This window comes from Melanaphis sacchari, unplaced genomic scaffold, assembly GCF_002803265.2.
Source record: "Melanaphis sacchari strain LSU unplaced genomic scaffold, SCAv2.0 Contig31_pilon_pilon, whole genome shotgun sequence".
Classification (NCBI taxonomy): Eukaryota; Metazoa; Arthropoda; class Insecta; order Hemiptera; family Aphididae; genus Melanaphis; species Melanaphis sacchari.
Window position 1 is genome coordinate 1,866,265 of NW_020271193.1, and position 15,419 is coordinate 1,881,683.

At 25.3% G+C, this 15,419-nt stretch overlaps 3 protein-coding genes and 1 long non-coding RNA gene across 4 annotated transcripts in view; 2 read left to right on the forward strand and 2 right to left on the reverse strand.

Annotated features, from left to right (window-relative positions):
* Positions 1-3,074, forward strand: part of LOC112596450 (splicing factor ESS-2 homolog) — a 3,330-nt gene extending 256 nt beyond the window's left edge. The window contains exons 2-6 of the mRNA XM_025342139.1: positions 744-903; positions 1,257-1,376; positions 1,845-1,945; positions 2,022-2,650; positions 2,724-3,074. Coding sequence (XP_025197924.1) covers positions 744-903; positions 1,257-1,376; positions 1,845-1,945; positions 2,022-2,650; positions 2,724-3,030 — 1,317 coding nt within the window. The 3' untranslated portion in view covers positions 3,031-3,074. The remainder of the gene's footprint in view (positions 1-743; positions 904-1,256; positions 1,377-1,844; positions 1,946-2,021; positions 2,651-2,723) is intronic.
* Positions 3,011-3,865, reverse strand: LOC112596328. The gene is made up of 3 exons (XM_025341945.1): positions 3,592-3,865; positions 3,224-3,405; positions 3,011-3,161 (listed from the first exon to the last, which is right to left on the reverse strand). The coding sequence occupies exons 1-3, from the start codon at positions 3,697-3,699 to the stop codon at positions 3,074-3,076; spliced, it is 378 nt and encodes a 125-aa protein (XP_025197730.1). The 5' UTR covers positions 3,700-3,865; the 3' UTR covers positions 3,011-3,073.
* Positions 3,866-4,095: 230 nt separating this feature from the next.
* Positions 4,096-6,430, forward strand: LOC112596424. The gene is made up of 3 exons (XR_003114777.1): positions 4,096-4,206; positions 4,286-4,377; positions 6,246-6,430. It is a non-coding gene; the product is annotated as an uncharacterized LOC112596424 (long non-coding RNA).
* A 1,061-nt stretch (positions 6,431-7,491) lies between these two features.
* Positions 7,492-11,244, reverse strand: LOC112596330 (macrophage migration inhibitory factor-like). Its single transcript, XM_025341947.1, has 3 exons — positions 11,023-11,244; positions 9,432-9,616; positions 7,492-7,643 (listed from the first exon to the last, which is right to left on the reverse strand). The coding sequence occupies exons 1-3, from the start codon at positions 11,128-11,130 to the stop codon at positions 7,565-7,567; spliced, it is 372 nt and encodes a 123-aa protein (XP_025197732.1). The 5' UTR covers positions 11,131-11,244; the 3' UTR covers positions 7,492-7,564.
* Positions 11,245-15,419: the final 4,175 nt, after the last annotated feature.

A 15,419-nucleotide genomic window follows, 5' to 3' on the forward strand; every position in this document is an offset into this window, starting at 1 on the left:
AGTATCAATGTCAATAAATTAAAAATGATATGTGTTTATGTCATCTCGTTATACTTATATGGTACTATAAAAATAGGTAGCTATTATGTTTAACTTATTATGTTTAAGTACTGAGTAGTGACTAGTGAACTAATAATAAATTTAAAAATCAATTGTAATTTCCATGTGAATATTACAAGTACATATATTATTTTAAAGTTTACTATTACTATATGTATATGAATTATATCTATTTGTCTTGATTATTAATTGGTACTGGTTAAAGAATTTAGATATAATTGTTTTGTTAATGAATAATTATGTGGTGTTATGGGGGACAACTGGTTTGACAATATTTTTTTGCAAACATATTATTGCTATATATTGTTATGATTATTAGTGTTATTACTTTTATAATTATATGGATTATTCCTCAAAAACATAAAATTTGTGTTACCTGAAGACTTTTAGATCAACTTAATGAATAATAATCAATTATCATTAGCATTTTCACATTATCCATAAGGAATAATACTTCTGATGATATTGTTTTTATATAATATACAAAAATAAACAATAAAGTCAGTAGAATGATTATTAATATAAAATAAACCATTCATTTAATAGTGACAAGCTTAATATTTTAATATAATGGCTTAAAATTTATGTTTTACAATTTTCTTTTTTTCAGAGATATTCATTTCTACTTGTGATTTATTCCAAATACCACATTTTAATTAATTATTTTTATTTGTTTGTTTCAGAGTATTGGTAAAATAATAGAAAGAGATTTCTTTCCAGATTTAGAAAAATGGAAAGCCCAAAAAGATTATTTAGATGCAGTTCAACAAAATGATACAAAGAAATTAAGAGAAATATATGAAAAGTATAGTTTAAGTAAACGATTGCTTATTGAACAACCTGGTAATTTTACAATTTATTAATTAATTTCAAAAATAAAAAAATGAAGATTTAGTGTCTTATTAAAGATTTAGAACTGAAAATCTGATTGATCCATTCAAAAAATATTTGTTAGATTGTTATTATCATGCCTAACTATATATTTTTTTTTTTTTAAATACTTTAACACAAAAAAAAAAAAAATTTAAACAATTTTGATTGTGTTATTTTAAATACATTCAAGAGATAAAAAATCAATTGCTTACTAATATTTTCCATATTTTTTGTATAACTTATTAACTACCAATAATATCAGTATTATTTATTATCATTTACCTGTAATATTAGTATACTATATTTTTTATTTTTGTTCACAGATGCAAGCCCAGATACATTTGAAACACCACAGCCAACCAAAGGGTCAATGAGTAATAGAACTGTTGATCCTACAGGTTTAGATGATGGAAAACCTGATGATTCTAAATCAAAAGACAATGGTTAGTAGATTAAAACATTTTTAAATAAATTTAATTGATACTTCTGAATTATCACGACTATCACAAAATCGAACTTTAGTTGCCAAGACTACATTACTCACACAGTTTATCATGATTATTATAATATCATAAATACAATAAGTACAGTTTTTGAGTTGAAAAGTGTCATCACAGAATTTAAGGCAAAACTAAATTTTTGGTTTAAACCCTATAACCTTTTGCTATATGAACATGAAAACAGAATTAAATAGAACACAATTTAAGATATTAATCATAATATAGAACACATTTTAATATTGTGGCAGTTGGGAATAATTTGTATTAGAATTGTTTAAAAATTAAAGAAGTTATACTAACCTAAAAAAACCATTTTAATCTAGTGACTATTAATTTTTGATCTATAACAAGTTCTAATAAAATGTTTTATATGTAGTCTATATACATAGTATTGTTTAATTCATTTTTCAGAAATTATTGGATTGGACAAATTTTTAAGCAATAATACAAGTGAAGATAATCATAGTTTTGATGAAATCATTAAAGAAGCTGAAATCCAATATAAAAAAAAGGTTTTGATTTATAAATATTTCTTATCAAATTAAATATATAATAACATTTTTATGATTTTTTTTTTTATTATTGTAGAATGCATGGTTATTTGAGGGCGAAAAAAAAGCATTAGAAATGGTTGATAAACTTGAAGTACCTTCAATAGAAAGTCAAGCGTCTAATACAGAGCGTGCATTTAATTTAGATTCATGGGCATTTAAAAACAAAAACTATATCATGTATATTCCTGATGGAGTAAAATTAACAAAAGAAGAACTTATCAATATGGCATCTAAAAGACAAAAAATTGACCATTCTAACACGAGACTCAAATTAAACCCATTTGACGAAAGACATAACAAACAACAACTGTGCAGTTTAGCACACATGCAGACAAGACAGTTAGATGGCAAAATTGGAGTTGATGGCAAAGAACTAACTTCTTCTACACCTAAAATTAATGGATATGGTTTTGTCAAAACTCCATCTCCTGCTCCTGGTGTTAATCAAAGCCCACTGATGACTTGGGGAGAAATTGAAGGTACTCCATTCCGTTTAGATGGTAGTGACACCCCACTGACTCCTCATAATTCTGGTCCTATTTTCAAAATACCTGAACAGCCTAAACGTGAAAGATTAGCACATGCACTTGCTGAAAAAGCTAGTGAAAGTCATAGAAATAAAAAAATTAAAGCATTGGAAACAGCCCGAAAACAGTTATCTACGTAAGAATATATTTATTTATTTTTTTTTGTACAATTATTTAAATTTAAATTTGTTTTCATTTTATAATTTCAGACCATCGCCATCTAACTTAATGAATAGTCCATTGGATCGATTAAATTCTATGTCACCAGCAGCTCAAAGACTTATATGTAACCGTATAAGTAGTGATAGAAGTAGAGATACTGCTTTAAGAGCATCCTATAGTCCGTCACCACGTACAACTCCATCTGGGTCACCATCAATTTCTGGATTAAAAGGCAACATTAAGAAATCTACACCTACCCATCAGAAAAAACCATACGAAGTACCTAAAAACCTTACTGATAATTTATTGAATATTAATGTTTCCAAACGTTCAAGAGCTGTAGATTTCTTTTAAAATTTCAATTACATAAGTCATGTTTGTATTTTATAATATATATTTAATTTTTATTTTGTAAAAAATTTGATACAGTTGTATTAAAGATTGTAACATTAGCTGCATCTTGTTCCACAATTGATATTGATATACTGAAATAAAAATTTTGTTAAACATTTTATTTTTTATAAATAATGATTTTAAATATTTATACTTCTTATTGGATAATTTCAAATTATCACAAATGTGTTTTACAAGTTTTTCAGCATGTCCAATATTTTGTTCAGGATTGATTATTCCAGAACCACCTACTATTTTTAATGTTCCTAAGACACATGGACTATCTAATCCATACCAATGTATCTTTTGATCAGTATTTATATGCACAACACAAAACTATAAATTAAAATAAGTAATAATTAATATCAAGTTATTAAACAATAATAATTATATGATTAACATTTTACATATTGTTTTGTATAAAAATTACCATGTACATATATGCTGTAAATTGACAATGTACATAAGTATGAACATTTAAAAGTACATTAAAATATTTATTTAAATATTTTATTATCTTACGTTTAATGGCGATTTAAATATATGTGCCATTAGTTCACATGTCTGGACTGCAAACTCTAATGGCACAGAAGTCATCGACAAGCTAGTATCAATTTGCAAAATTGGCATTTTAGTTTCGTGTTTGAAATAATAAAAAATGTATTTACAATTATCACAAGCTAGGTAGAATTACATTAGAATATATACTAATCCACTGTTATATTAAGTGGATGCGTTTTATTTTATGATTTTAATGCTTGTAAACAGATCACATAATAAAGTGGTGAGGTTATAAAAAAATTAAACTACTATATAGTTATGTTTTTGTGCATATCTATAGGTGAGACTGTACAAAGTACCTTCATTTATTTTTATTATAACATATAATTGTGTAACAAAATGTTTTTTTCTATATCTACACAATTACATAACAAATTTGAAAAAAGAAAAAAAAATGCTTCAACATATGAAATCAATACTATTCCTTATGCCTTGTAATGACTTAATACAAAGTGATACCTACAAGAAGGTTTGTAGGTATTTGTTATTTATTTTTTCATCAAAAAATTTTAAATATTTAATAGTTATGAAATAATTTTAGTGTTATCAAGTATCAACAGTCTACCTACTTGTAAGGTAGGTAGTTCATAAATACTATTGATTAAGAGTTAAGCAGACGCTACTTATATCCACATTTATTGTCTTCATCTTACAGTGCGTTGCATAGCAAATCTACACTCAGCAGTTCACGTTTAGCTCTGTTGGATTCAATATTAAAGTGAATCCTATCTTTTAAAAAACTTAAAGGTAAGAATTTAATCACAATGATATGTAGGATTTTTACGATAATTCTATTTGTGAGTGAGTTATGACTTTATGAGCATTTTTAAACAACACCATTTTATATACCTATACATATAACTCGAAAACAAATTGAATTATCGTGAAACATAACAGGTACATACAAACATAGTTAAAGTTCTTACCAATAGGTTTTATAATAAGTTGATTCATTTCACTCTGATATTAAAACTAATGAAACTAAATGTGAATAACTGCTGAGTGTAGATTAGGTTTAGCTTCGTTAGCTTAAAAATTAGAGTGAATCGACTTATAATGAAACTTGATGGTAAGAACATTTTCTGTGTTTATCTGTGGTTTTTTACGATTATTCAATTTTTTAAGTGAGTAATGAGCATTAATTTACTATATTTTACATAGGTATGCAAAACTCGCTAAAAAATTGAACTATCGTAAAAAACCCAAATACAAATACAGATGATCTTCTTACCATCAAGTTCCATTTTAAGTCAATTCATTCTAATTTTTAAACTAACGAAGCTAAACCTTATCTACTGAACGTAAATTTGCTATATGTAAGACAGAGACTGTGTAGCACCTCTTGAAATGTAGGAATTAACTAAAGTCTATCTTAAAAAAATAATAATAATGATAGTAGGTACCTACATAATAATTAATATAATATTAATTTCAATAATATTATTGATGGACAACAATTTAAATATAATATATTAAACGTTTAGATTGTTTGGAATGAAATTAACTGTCAATTGGAGATGAAGTTCGTTTAAACTTTAGAGTTTAGACGAATAAAAGTACCTAGTATATCTCATGAATTTGAACGTGAATTCAATTCATGTGTAATAAATAAAGCGCGGATTTTTATGCACTTAAAAGTATCGAAATATAGCATATAATATGCAGTAAAAATAATGAAAATATGCAGTCAAAATTATGAAAATATGCAAAAATATACAAGAATTTTTTATTTATTTAAAATTTACAATAAAACTTATAATAATTAATTACTTAAATACTTAATAATAAATAATTTAGGAAATTTTCTAAACTTAATTTATTTTTAAAATTGTATTTATTATTAAAATTAATAATCATATGCATTTCAAGTTTTTCTTCTGTGAAGTTGTATCATTTATCGATTAACATATTTTTAAAGACTGAGAACGAACGTTTGACGTCAACCGAAGTTATTGGGGCATATTTGAAGCAACTTAGTATTGTCGGATCTTGATAAAGATCTTCAAGATGAACGTTTTCACTTAATAACACTGAATTAATTTTTCGTAGAATTTTCAGACCTTCATTTTTATTGGAAAGCTCGTTTAATTTTGTTGTAAGTGTTACACCTTTCAATCCAGGAATAGAATGCATTTTTTCTTTCGTTTCGTCAATTATTGAAAAGCTTAGATATAAAATCATATTTCGAGTTTCCCGTTTTTTTTATGACTATTTTTATCACTAAAAATGCCAAATGAATAGATATAAATTTTAAATCATTCTACTTGACAAAATATTATCCTATACATTTTTTTAAATTTTCGCTTCAATATGCAATAAATTTTGAATTTTGTCAAAATATGCAAAAATATGCAATAACCTTCAAATATGCAGAAATATGCAAAAAAAAATTTCACCATTAGCTTCAAATTATGATAATTCGTGGAGATAACTGACAAAAATCCAAAAATATTAAAAGGAAAAAAATATGCAATGGCATAGAAATCCGCGCTCTAGTAATAAATTAGTAAATTACAGATATTTATTTCACGTGTAGAGATAGGTATTTAAAATATATATTATTTACTAAACGTATTAAATTATAACAAAATATTCTAAAAATAAATGTTTTATAGACAATAATATCATAAAAAGAGGCGTGACAGGTGCGGGGCAATGTATATGTACTATTGTGTTACGCACGCAACAGCGACGTGAAAATTTCTACGAACAGTACAAATTTATCAACTCGCCGGCTACAGTTTAATAATATTAGTTTATATTTTTATTTTTTACTTATGAAATTGTGTTTTCATTATTCAATTTGAATATCTTTTTAATTGTGCGTAAAATGTAAATAAATTTCATAATAGATAACTGTAAAAATTTTCCACATTCTAAAATATTAATTTACTGTGAAAATTCTGGTTCAAAATAAATAATTAATCATCGATCACCGCGTTATTATTTTTTTTTTTTTTTTGGTACCTATGCAATTCGGATGCACTGTTGGTGGAGACGTCAGTCGCCTTTAGTTCATTAGGATAAAATAAATCGTATTTATAATTTATATTTTATTTACATATACTAATATAACCAGTGGTGTAATTAGTAATTTGGCTTGGAGAGGATTACATTTTTAGTAAAAATTATATCATTTCTAAAAAAAAAAAATCTTAAACTCCATTTGTACACAATTATTTATAATATTTATTTATTTATTTAAATATTATAGTTGAATTACTATTAAATTATAAATATTGCAAAATATTATTGAAATAAGGCTCGGAGGGGGAGGGGTCAACTCTCCTCGCCCCCTTTAATTATGCCCTTAAATATAATATACAATAAATTAATTTATCATTATAAACTTAAGACCTGTGTATTTTTTGGACAAACGTTCAGGAAAAACTGCAATTAAAAGACATCATGCAGACCAGATAAAAGTTATTTTAAAATATTAATTAGGAGGAGATTGTAAGATTTTTGAACATAAAGAGGGATACGTAGAGTAAAAAAGTCTTAAGAAACATTGCTTTAGATGGTTAAAATATACCACTTTAAATGCTTACTCAGTGCTATTGCTGCATATAATATTTCAATTTATGAGGACGATTGACTATTTTGAGGTCACAATTCACAAAAAAAAATAAACAATGTATAGTAAGTATATAATTTTGGAATATTTTTAACTTTTTAAAATTTAAAATATCTAACATAAAGTGGCTAGCCTGGCTAGGTATTTAAAAATTAATTTGTCATACTATTAAATTACGAAAAATGTATCAGTTATCTCTATAATAATTGACAACAATTTGTATAGACTCAAAAAAAAAGTACACAGAATGAAAACAAATTATTTATTAGTATTAATATTATAACATAATAGATTAAAGTCAAAAAAAAAAAACAAAAATTTTATCGTCACATAATTATTGAATTTCTGATACCTAATCTATTGAATGATCTCTTCTAAAGTTGTGCCTTTAACTCCAATATTGCTTGGTTTTTGTTCCGAAAATGATAAATAACATCTACAACAAAATATAAATTTTTGTATTACTTAGTTTAAATATAATGTAGTTTATTGTAAACTAATGAAATTTTATGTTTTTAATACTTTTTTTTGAACATATTTTTTCTGTATCACATTTACTTATTGTGCCCTGAGGTACAAGTTATAAATTTCTTTTAAAAATTTAAAAATAATAAAAAAATATTAAATATATTGCTATAAATACTTATTTTAGTTAAAAACAGATATTATTTTTATTGATTATTGGTAATATATTGTTACAATTTTGCACGAGTTTAAATTATGAAACATACAGTGTTATATTCAAAAAAAAAACATACTTAAGAATAATTAAGAAATATATTATTTTAGGAATATAACCATATAGGATTAGATTAAATTAATCAGAATATTTATAACTGTAAATAATATTTATTATTTAGTCGGTAGCAGAGGTGTATTAATGATTTTAGCACCCTTTTTTTCCCCCCAAAAAAAATCGTCATAGAGGGGACTGATCAATTTTTACACATAGGTGGTTTACCAAAAAAAAAAAGGTCATCAGATAAAAAAAGCTTAGCCCAATAATATTTTATTTTTCTAGCGCAATGCCCCCTTTACAATTTAGCACCCAAGGGCCATTGCCTCACTTCGCCACCAATTCTAAAATTTCGCTAAGTTTGAGATTACAATTAAACCTATTGTTCAAGTCCTCATAGCGAAAAAACTTGTTCCCCTGTCGGTCTGTCGTATACTACGCGTGGTATGACGACTGATATCCTTTTTTTTGCTCTGAAGAACATGACGAAAGTCACCTCCTCGATCTCGTTTTCTAGCATTAACCATTTCAGAACCAAACTTATGACTTGGCGATGTTTCTTCGGCGGTATCTAATAAACCGTGCTTTCTTAAAAACGCAGTGGCATTCTCTTCACTTTTTGCGACAGTCAAATAAAAATCTTTTAATTGCATAATGCACACGATATATAAAACGGACACAAATATAATCGAAGTACAACACAATCGACGACTAATACCTACGTAACTAACAAACTTATTAAATTCGTTATAATATCGCATAGTAGTTGTAGGTAAGTTAGTTATATCAACAATTTTATTTTTAATAACAATAAACATAATAGTTGGAAAATACAAGATATGACATACCTATATCAAAATATTTTACTGGCTAATTTTATTATATATTTTAGTGGATGTACGTATATATTAAATAATTATTTTTTTCTACTATGATATGCGATTTACATTTATGATGGTAGACCGCATACATTTGTAGTCCTCGTATGAGAGCAGCACCAAATACGCCCCGGGTTAACAGATAATATTGATACCTGGACTCTATAGTCTGAAGATAATTTGATTTATTTTTAAATATTTATAATTTTATAATTTTGCATATTTTGTAACATTTTTCTTAGGCCTTAGCTTATAATTACAATATTGTGTTTATTAACAAAACAAAGAATTATTTAAATTTTAAATTATTATAACATTTTTTTTTTTTTGTTTTAAAAGATTATTATCAATATTAAAAATGTATTTAAAACTTATTTTTATTGAAGCAATTTAATGTAAACTATAATATCTAGTAAAAATATACGGGAGATAAAAATGTTTAGTATTCATCCTTGTCTTTTTTTAAATTGAATTATTATGACTTAGTTAATAAATTATTTTTATTAATAATGGTTATTTTATTAAAAAATAATAAAATAGGTAATTAATTATTAATCTAATTATAACACTATTGTAAACAGGAAATTAATTGATTTAATATTGAATTTACCTATTTGTAGGTACGCCAATGTGTTTTTCAATATAACCCTGTAATAAAGGAGCATATTTATTATTTTCATCGAGTCCCAATTTTAGAGTTCCGGCTATGCTTCCTAATGCACATGGTTCTTCATTTGGTACTTTTGTAGAAAACCAATTCATCTGTTGTCCTGCCTTGATTTTCACAGCAATGTACTAAAATAATTGAAAATTAAAATATGATCAATCAGTAATAAAATTATAGTTAAAATAATTTAATAATTGATATATATAGGTAATACATAGCCAATAGGTATAATAAATAATAACTACACTAATTTAATAATAATATAACGTATAATAGGTTATAGATTATGTATTTATATCTCAATAAACATTAAATACATTTATTTACAAAAAATATTTTTTTTAAATCAGTAATTAACATTTAGGCAAATTATATAAACGCATTATACATATATATATATATTTTTTCAAACTATAAGGATATTTAAATGTATTAGGAAAAATATTGACTTCAAAAGAGTACCAAGAATCATTAAAAGGAAAGAAATAATAGTACTTTCAAAAATATACTGTTAAGTATCGTAATTAACTATTCAAATTTCAAAATAAAGTTGAACAGTACCTTTAAAGAGATTAAAAAATAAGTATATAGGAATATTCAAAATTAAATATTGGTACACTCAAGTTTTATTTTATTTTTGTGCTGTGTTTGTACCTAGCTTGTAAAGTTGTACAAAATTGAATTATTTACAATTAAGGTTGTTAATGGGCAAAATATTTTAAATTAAATAAATGTTAACAATTAAGTGTGACAAAACAAGGTTAAATCTAGGAAAACAAAATCTAATTTGACCCTAAGTTTTAAATTTAGTTTTATAGAGAATAGGTATAAATTAAAAATAAAAATATCTTAAAAATGTTAACAATTAGAGCAAGAACTTTTATGCACTAAAAATCATTAAATATGCATTTAAAAAGATATCTTTACAAAAAAAGATTTTTGCATCAAAAAGTTAAAAATTTACCCTAAAGAAACAAAACCCATTATGCTCAATATGCCCGTATTGTACTAAAATATTACGTTTTTCTTTAAATATTTCACTTATTTGAATTAATTTGAATTATTTTATTAATTTTTTTATGTACTTATTTATGTATAAAAAACAATAATTTATCCAATATAGATTTAATCCAATCTACCCATTGGCCATTAAGATAAAAATTAGTCTCTATCGTCTTTATGACAAATTCGTATTTTAATATAATTGTAGACCTTTGTTCATACATTTATTTACTAGAAGTGCTTAATTTTCGATAAACTATCAAAATATGTACTAAAACTTAAAATATATACTTTTATAGTAAAAAATATATCATTTACCTATACCTGAAAATCTCAAAATATGCAATAAGAACTTTGAGTATTTGATTACAAGCGTTATGAAATTTATTGCGCGTATTTATTAAGTATACAATAAAATTAACCAGAAAAATTTGCAAATACATGAAATTCTTTCCTCGACTTGCTCTATTAATAATTTATTGGTTCAATTTTCAATGTTGGTAGGAGATATAACAACATACATTTAACTTACTAGTTCTGGTGTTTGAAGTACTTCACTGACAAATTTTGATGCATCAGCTAAAAAAGTTGATGGAATTTTGTGTTTTGGTACGTTAGTAACTATACTAAAAGTTGGCATGTTGTTGAATTTCTTATAGTAATTAAATACTTATAAAAAATTTTAACTTTAAACTAAAGTGGACGTTGTACGATAAATAAGTTGACAAACAGTGTAACTCCAGAACATTAACTGTAATTTATGAGATATTCTTATTATATTATAGTTATTCCGTACTTATCGTTTTAATCACCTGTTGGGTCATGAACTAAAAAAAATTATAAACTTATAAAAAAACTAATGACGCAATAAACATTTATGTCATAGTTTTCTAACATATAATACATTATTCATGCAATAGCTATTTAGACATAATTTTGATTCTTACAAATGTTATTACTTATTACTCACATCATGGTACTGCTATAAAAACACTAAAACATTGAAATAAAATCACAAACTTTGTGAATAGGAGATTTTTCAATTATTAATTAATAGTATTGTTTTAATTAAAACTAATTTGTGATATGCCAGAACAACAAAAAAATTAGTTACTTACGAACCTATATTTTATACATTCTAGAGATTTTTTACTTATAGGTATAAATATCTTAGTAACTGTAAATACATTATATATTACTGTTTTAATGTATTACTTGTTATTATAAATTTTTAATTAAAATTCTAAAAGCCAAATAAAATGTATAGAGGTAAAGTTATAGATAGTTGTATCGATTAATCCAAAATCAAAATAAAACTGGAGAATTCACTGCTGTAAAGTAGATGTAGAGTATGTCTTGTTATTACAAAGTAGGAAATATAGATATCTGTAATGAATGTGTTAAATTTGAACTTAAATAATTCAATGGTTAATCATTTTATCTATATGAAAATTGATGTTATAAATATTCAAGCTTTTTAACGAAAAATTATCAATATTTATAAAGCAATTTTATATCTTTAATATTGGTCGAAATATTTTACAATACTTAATTACGTATAGAAAATGACTTAAATTTTAAGTACCTAGTAGTGATATATTATTTTCTATTTTCACTTGATTTTCGAATTTCGTATTTTTGAACCCTTAAATTGTTCAGCATAGCAGTATTTTTCAGTTTTGAAGAAATTAATTGTTTAATTTCAAAATAACAAAATAACGTTTAATCTCTATTTGAAAATTTTATCATCAGTGGAATATAACAAAAATTTTTATTACCATGAATACCCCCAGCACTACATGAATACCCTCAGCACTACCATCTTATCAGCAATCCACATTTTCATCTTATCAGCCATCACCAATAAATGTTCCCAATTCTTATGAATTCACAGCACTACAGCAGTCATCATATTATTATTAAGACACAAGAAGGTATGAAGACATATTGGTGGATATTTCAATATTTGATTGAATTTAAGGGGTGGCTTAAAAACAGATTTTGTCAGTTAATTCTAAACTTGATTGTTTTGTTGTTTATTAAATCAGTACAAATTTTCTATACTAAAATTATTTAATAAATTAACTCACTTTGTTAATCCTGTCAGGGGCCGGATTTTTATTAAAGAGCAACAATTCAAGCAATTTCTAGTTACGTGGCGTAAGGAAAATTGATCATACCCCTTAGAGAGTAAGTACTCACTATTAAGTGTATGGGTAGTAATTTTATTGTTTTAGTCGTCATTTGTTTTTTATTTAACAGGAAAACATAAATCGAATTTTCAAATTAATTTTAATTGAAATTAAAACAATTAATTACAAAACATATGCTTGAAAATTTGTGTTACAGTGATACGTATACGTATAAAATATACATCTATTTTATTACAACTACTTAAATGAGAATTTTTAAAATCTGATTTCAATTTGACTTGCATATTTTTTGTCATTCAAATGGAAAAAAACTTTCAAATTTTTCCACGGTTTTCACTATTAATTATCGAGGAGTGAGTGTTTTTTTCTTTTAAAAACCAACCTGTAGATACTGAAGTAAATTTTTGTGTTAAAACCGCGTCGGCTTTGATACATATTATTTAGTACCTACTTAACTTATACTCAAGTATAAGCTGGAGTTTTTTTTTCAAAATATATTAATATATTACATTTAATTACAATACCATAATAATTAAATCAAAACATGTATTTACGTTTATTTTTAAATATTATTTATATCTGCGTCGTAACTCGTAAGATAATGTATTAATCGTAATATGTTAATCGATTTGAATGTCACGACATGCACTCGTGCAATTTTCAACCGAAACGAATATACCTACCTATTGAGAGTTTTAAAAGTTTCTACGATCGAATCGCGGGTAAAATCCAAAATTTTCTCTTTTACAACTCAAGAGCACATCGAACATTTTTATTTTCAAAATAACGAGTGACAGAACTACAGGAGTACAGCAGTTTGACGATCTCCATATCGGTCTCGGGCTTTTGGTCTCGGCAACGAGGATATTTCCGAGACGAAATTAAAAATTAGCAAAAGGAAGGGATAAATTCGAGAGCAGTTAGAATCAAGTCAAATTTGTAGCAAAAAAAGTAGGTAAGTGGGTACCACTCTACTGTACTTAGTGTCTAGTGGACCACTATTATGGGTTAGTTAAATTTGGATTCAACCGTCAACGAAAAACAATTCTGATCTGATATGGTCGTCAGCTTATATATTATTATATTATCAAAATTCATTTCACGGTATTTTTTTTGTTATTTTTACTAGAGTAATTTATTTTATTATTATTATTACTGTAGGCTTATTTATAGGTACTTTATTATGATGTCAGTTTATTTAATTCAAAATTATATCTTTCTGTAAATACCATAAAACAATGAAAACTAAAAATAAGTTCATAGTATAAATAGATAATATCTCAGAATAAATAAAAAATGTCATCATTGCGTATAAATTCATATTTCATGATAATATAATATCAGTATAGTATTTTCTTTTTTTTTCTAGCTATATAATTTATAGAAATATATTATATTATGATTTATTATTATAACATCGTCAACACCTATTTCTTTATCTTACGTAAATTCGCTTTGGCCTTCCTTATCATATGATGCCGCCTTGGCGGTTGTTTATGTTAGTGTTGCATAACAATATTACGCCATACTCTATGTCAAAAAATATAATTTAATCATCACCGTAACAAAACAATTAGACAGTCTATATTCACCTAAACAGTTAATAACTTTATCAATAGTAATCGCTAGATCTGATCTGTATTAAATCAATACTGATATGTAACATCTTCCGTCAGATAGTTGGACTCCGGCTCCGCCAACAAATAAAAGAAACTATTCTTCTTTTTTCCAAACAAAATAAGTTATTTTTTTTCAAAACAAATCGTTTTGAAGATTTATTTCAAGATGCACTAGAGCTTACGTCTTCATCAAATAATATTCGTCCTCGGGATTCTCTTAATAAAAATCTTGACGTGGCTATCAATGTCGGTATCAAATCAACTCTACCTCTACCAATATTTTTAAAAAGCGTTATTAACTATAATGTTTGTTTTATGATATCATGATTTGTTCAGTTGTCCCTAGCATTTAAAAACATTGTGTACTAATTTAAGTATGTGTCAAAAAACACCCAAATTCCAAAATTCAACCGTTCTAAAACACTACATACTATACATAATCTTTTCATTCGTCTCTGTCTTGTGGTATTTCTTACATCTCAATCGACTAAATACTTAGGTTTAATTATTGACCACCAGCTCATTTGGTCACATCATATCAAAATCAAAAGGCTTATCTTCAATGGGCTCCTCCGCTTATTTAAAACGATCAACAAAAAGTACACTAGTATATTATGAATCACTCTGTTTTTTTTTTTTTTAAGCCAATAAGGACTTATGGTCTTCAGAGTTCAGATCTGGAGAAATGCTAAAAAATCAAATACTGACAAAATTCAAACATTCCAAGGTTAGAAGAAAATAAAAAACTCCCATCTCATATCAACCTTCTTATATTTAACCTTGTCAGTTGCCACTCTCATAATTTCTAGAAATCCTTAAATAAGACTCAAAAAGATCTTGTGTCGTAATTTATTTACGGTTTATTATTAAAAATTTTAATTTAATAAAAACAATAAAATAGGTAACAAGTTAATGTAGTATTAGTAGTAGGTACATATTACTGTTGGAGACTCCTTCTACCATGCTCTCGTGTAAAAAATAAATTCTGTTATCACGTATTCTTATTGTTCCTTAAGGAACAGATTATACTTCTATAAAATAAATAAATAATAAAAAAAAAAATTATAGTTTCAGTATGAATCACTTATGAGAAATATTGTAATCAATTTTCAAAACTTCGATAACAAAAAAAATTTTTTTTATGAATTTCTTATAAT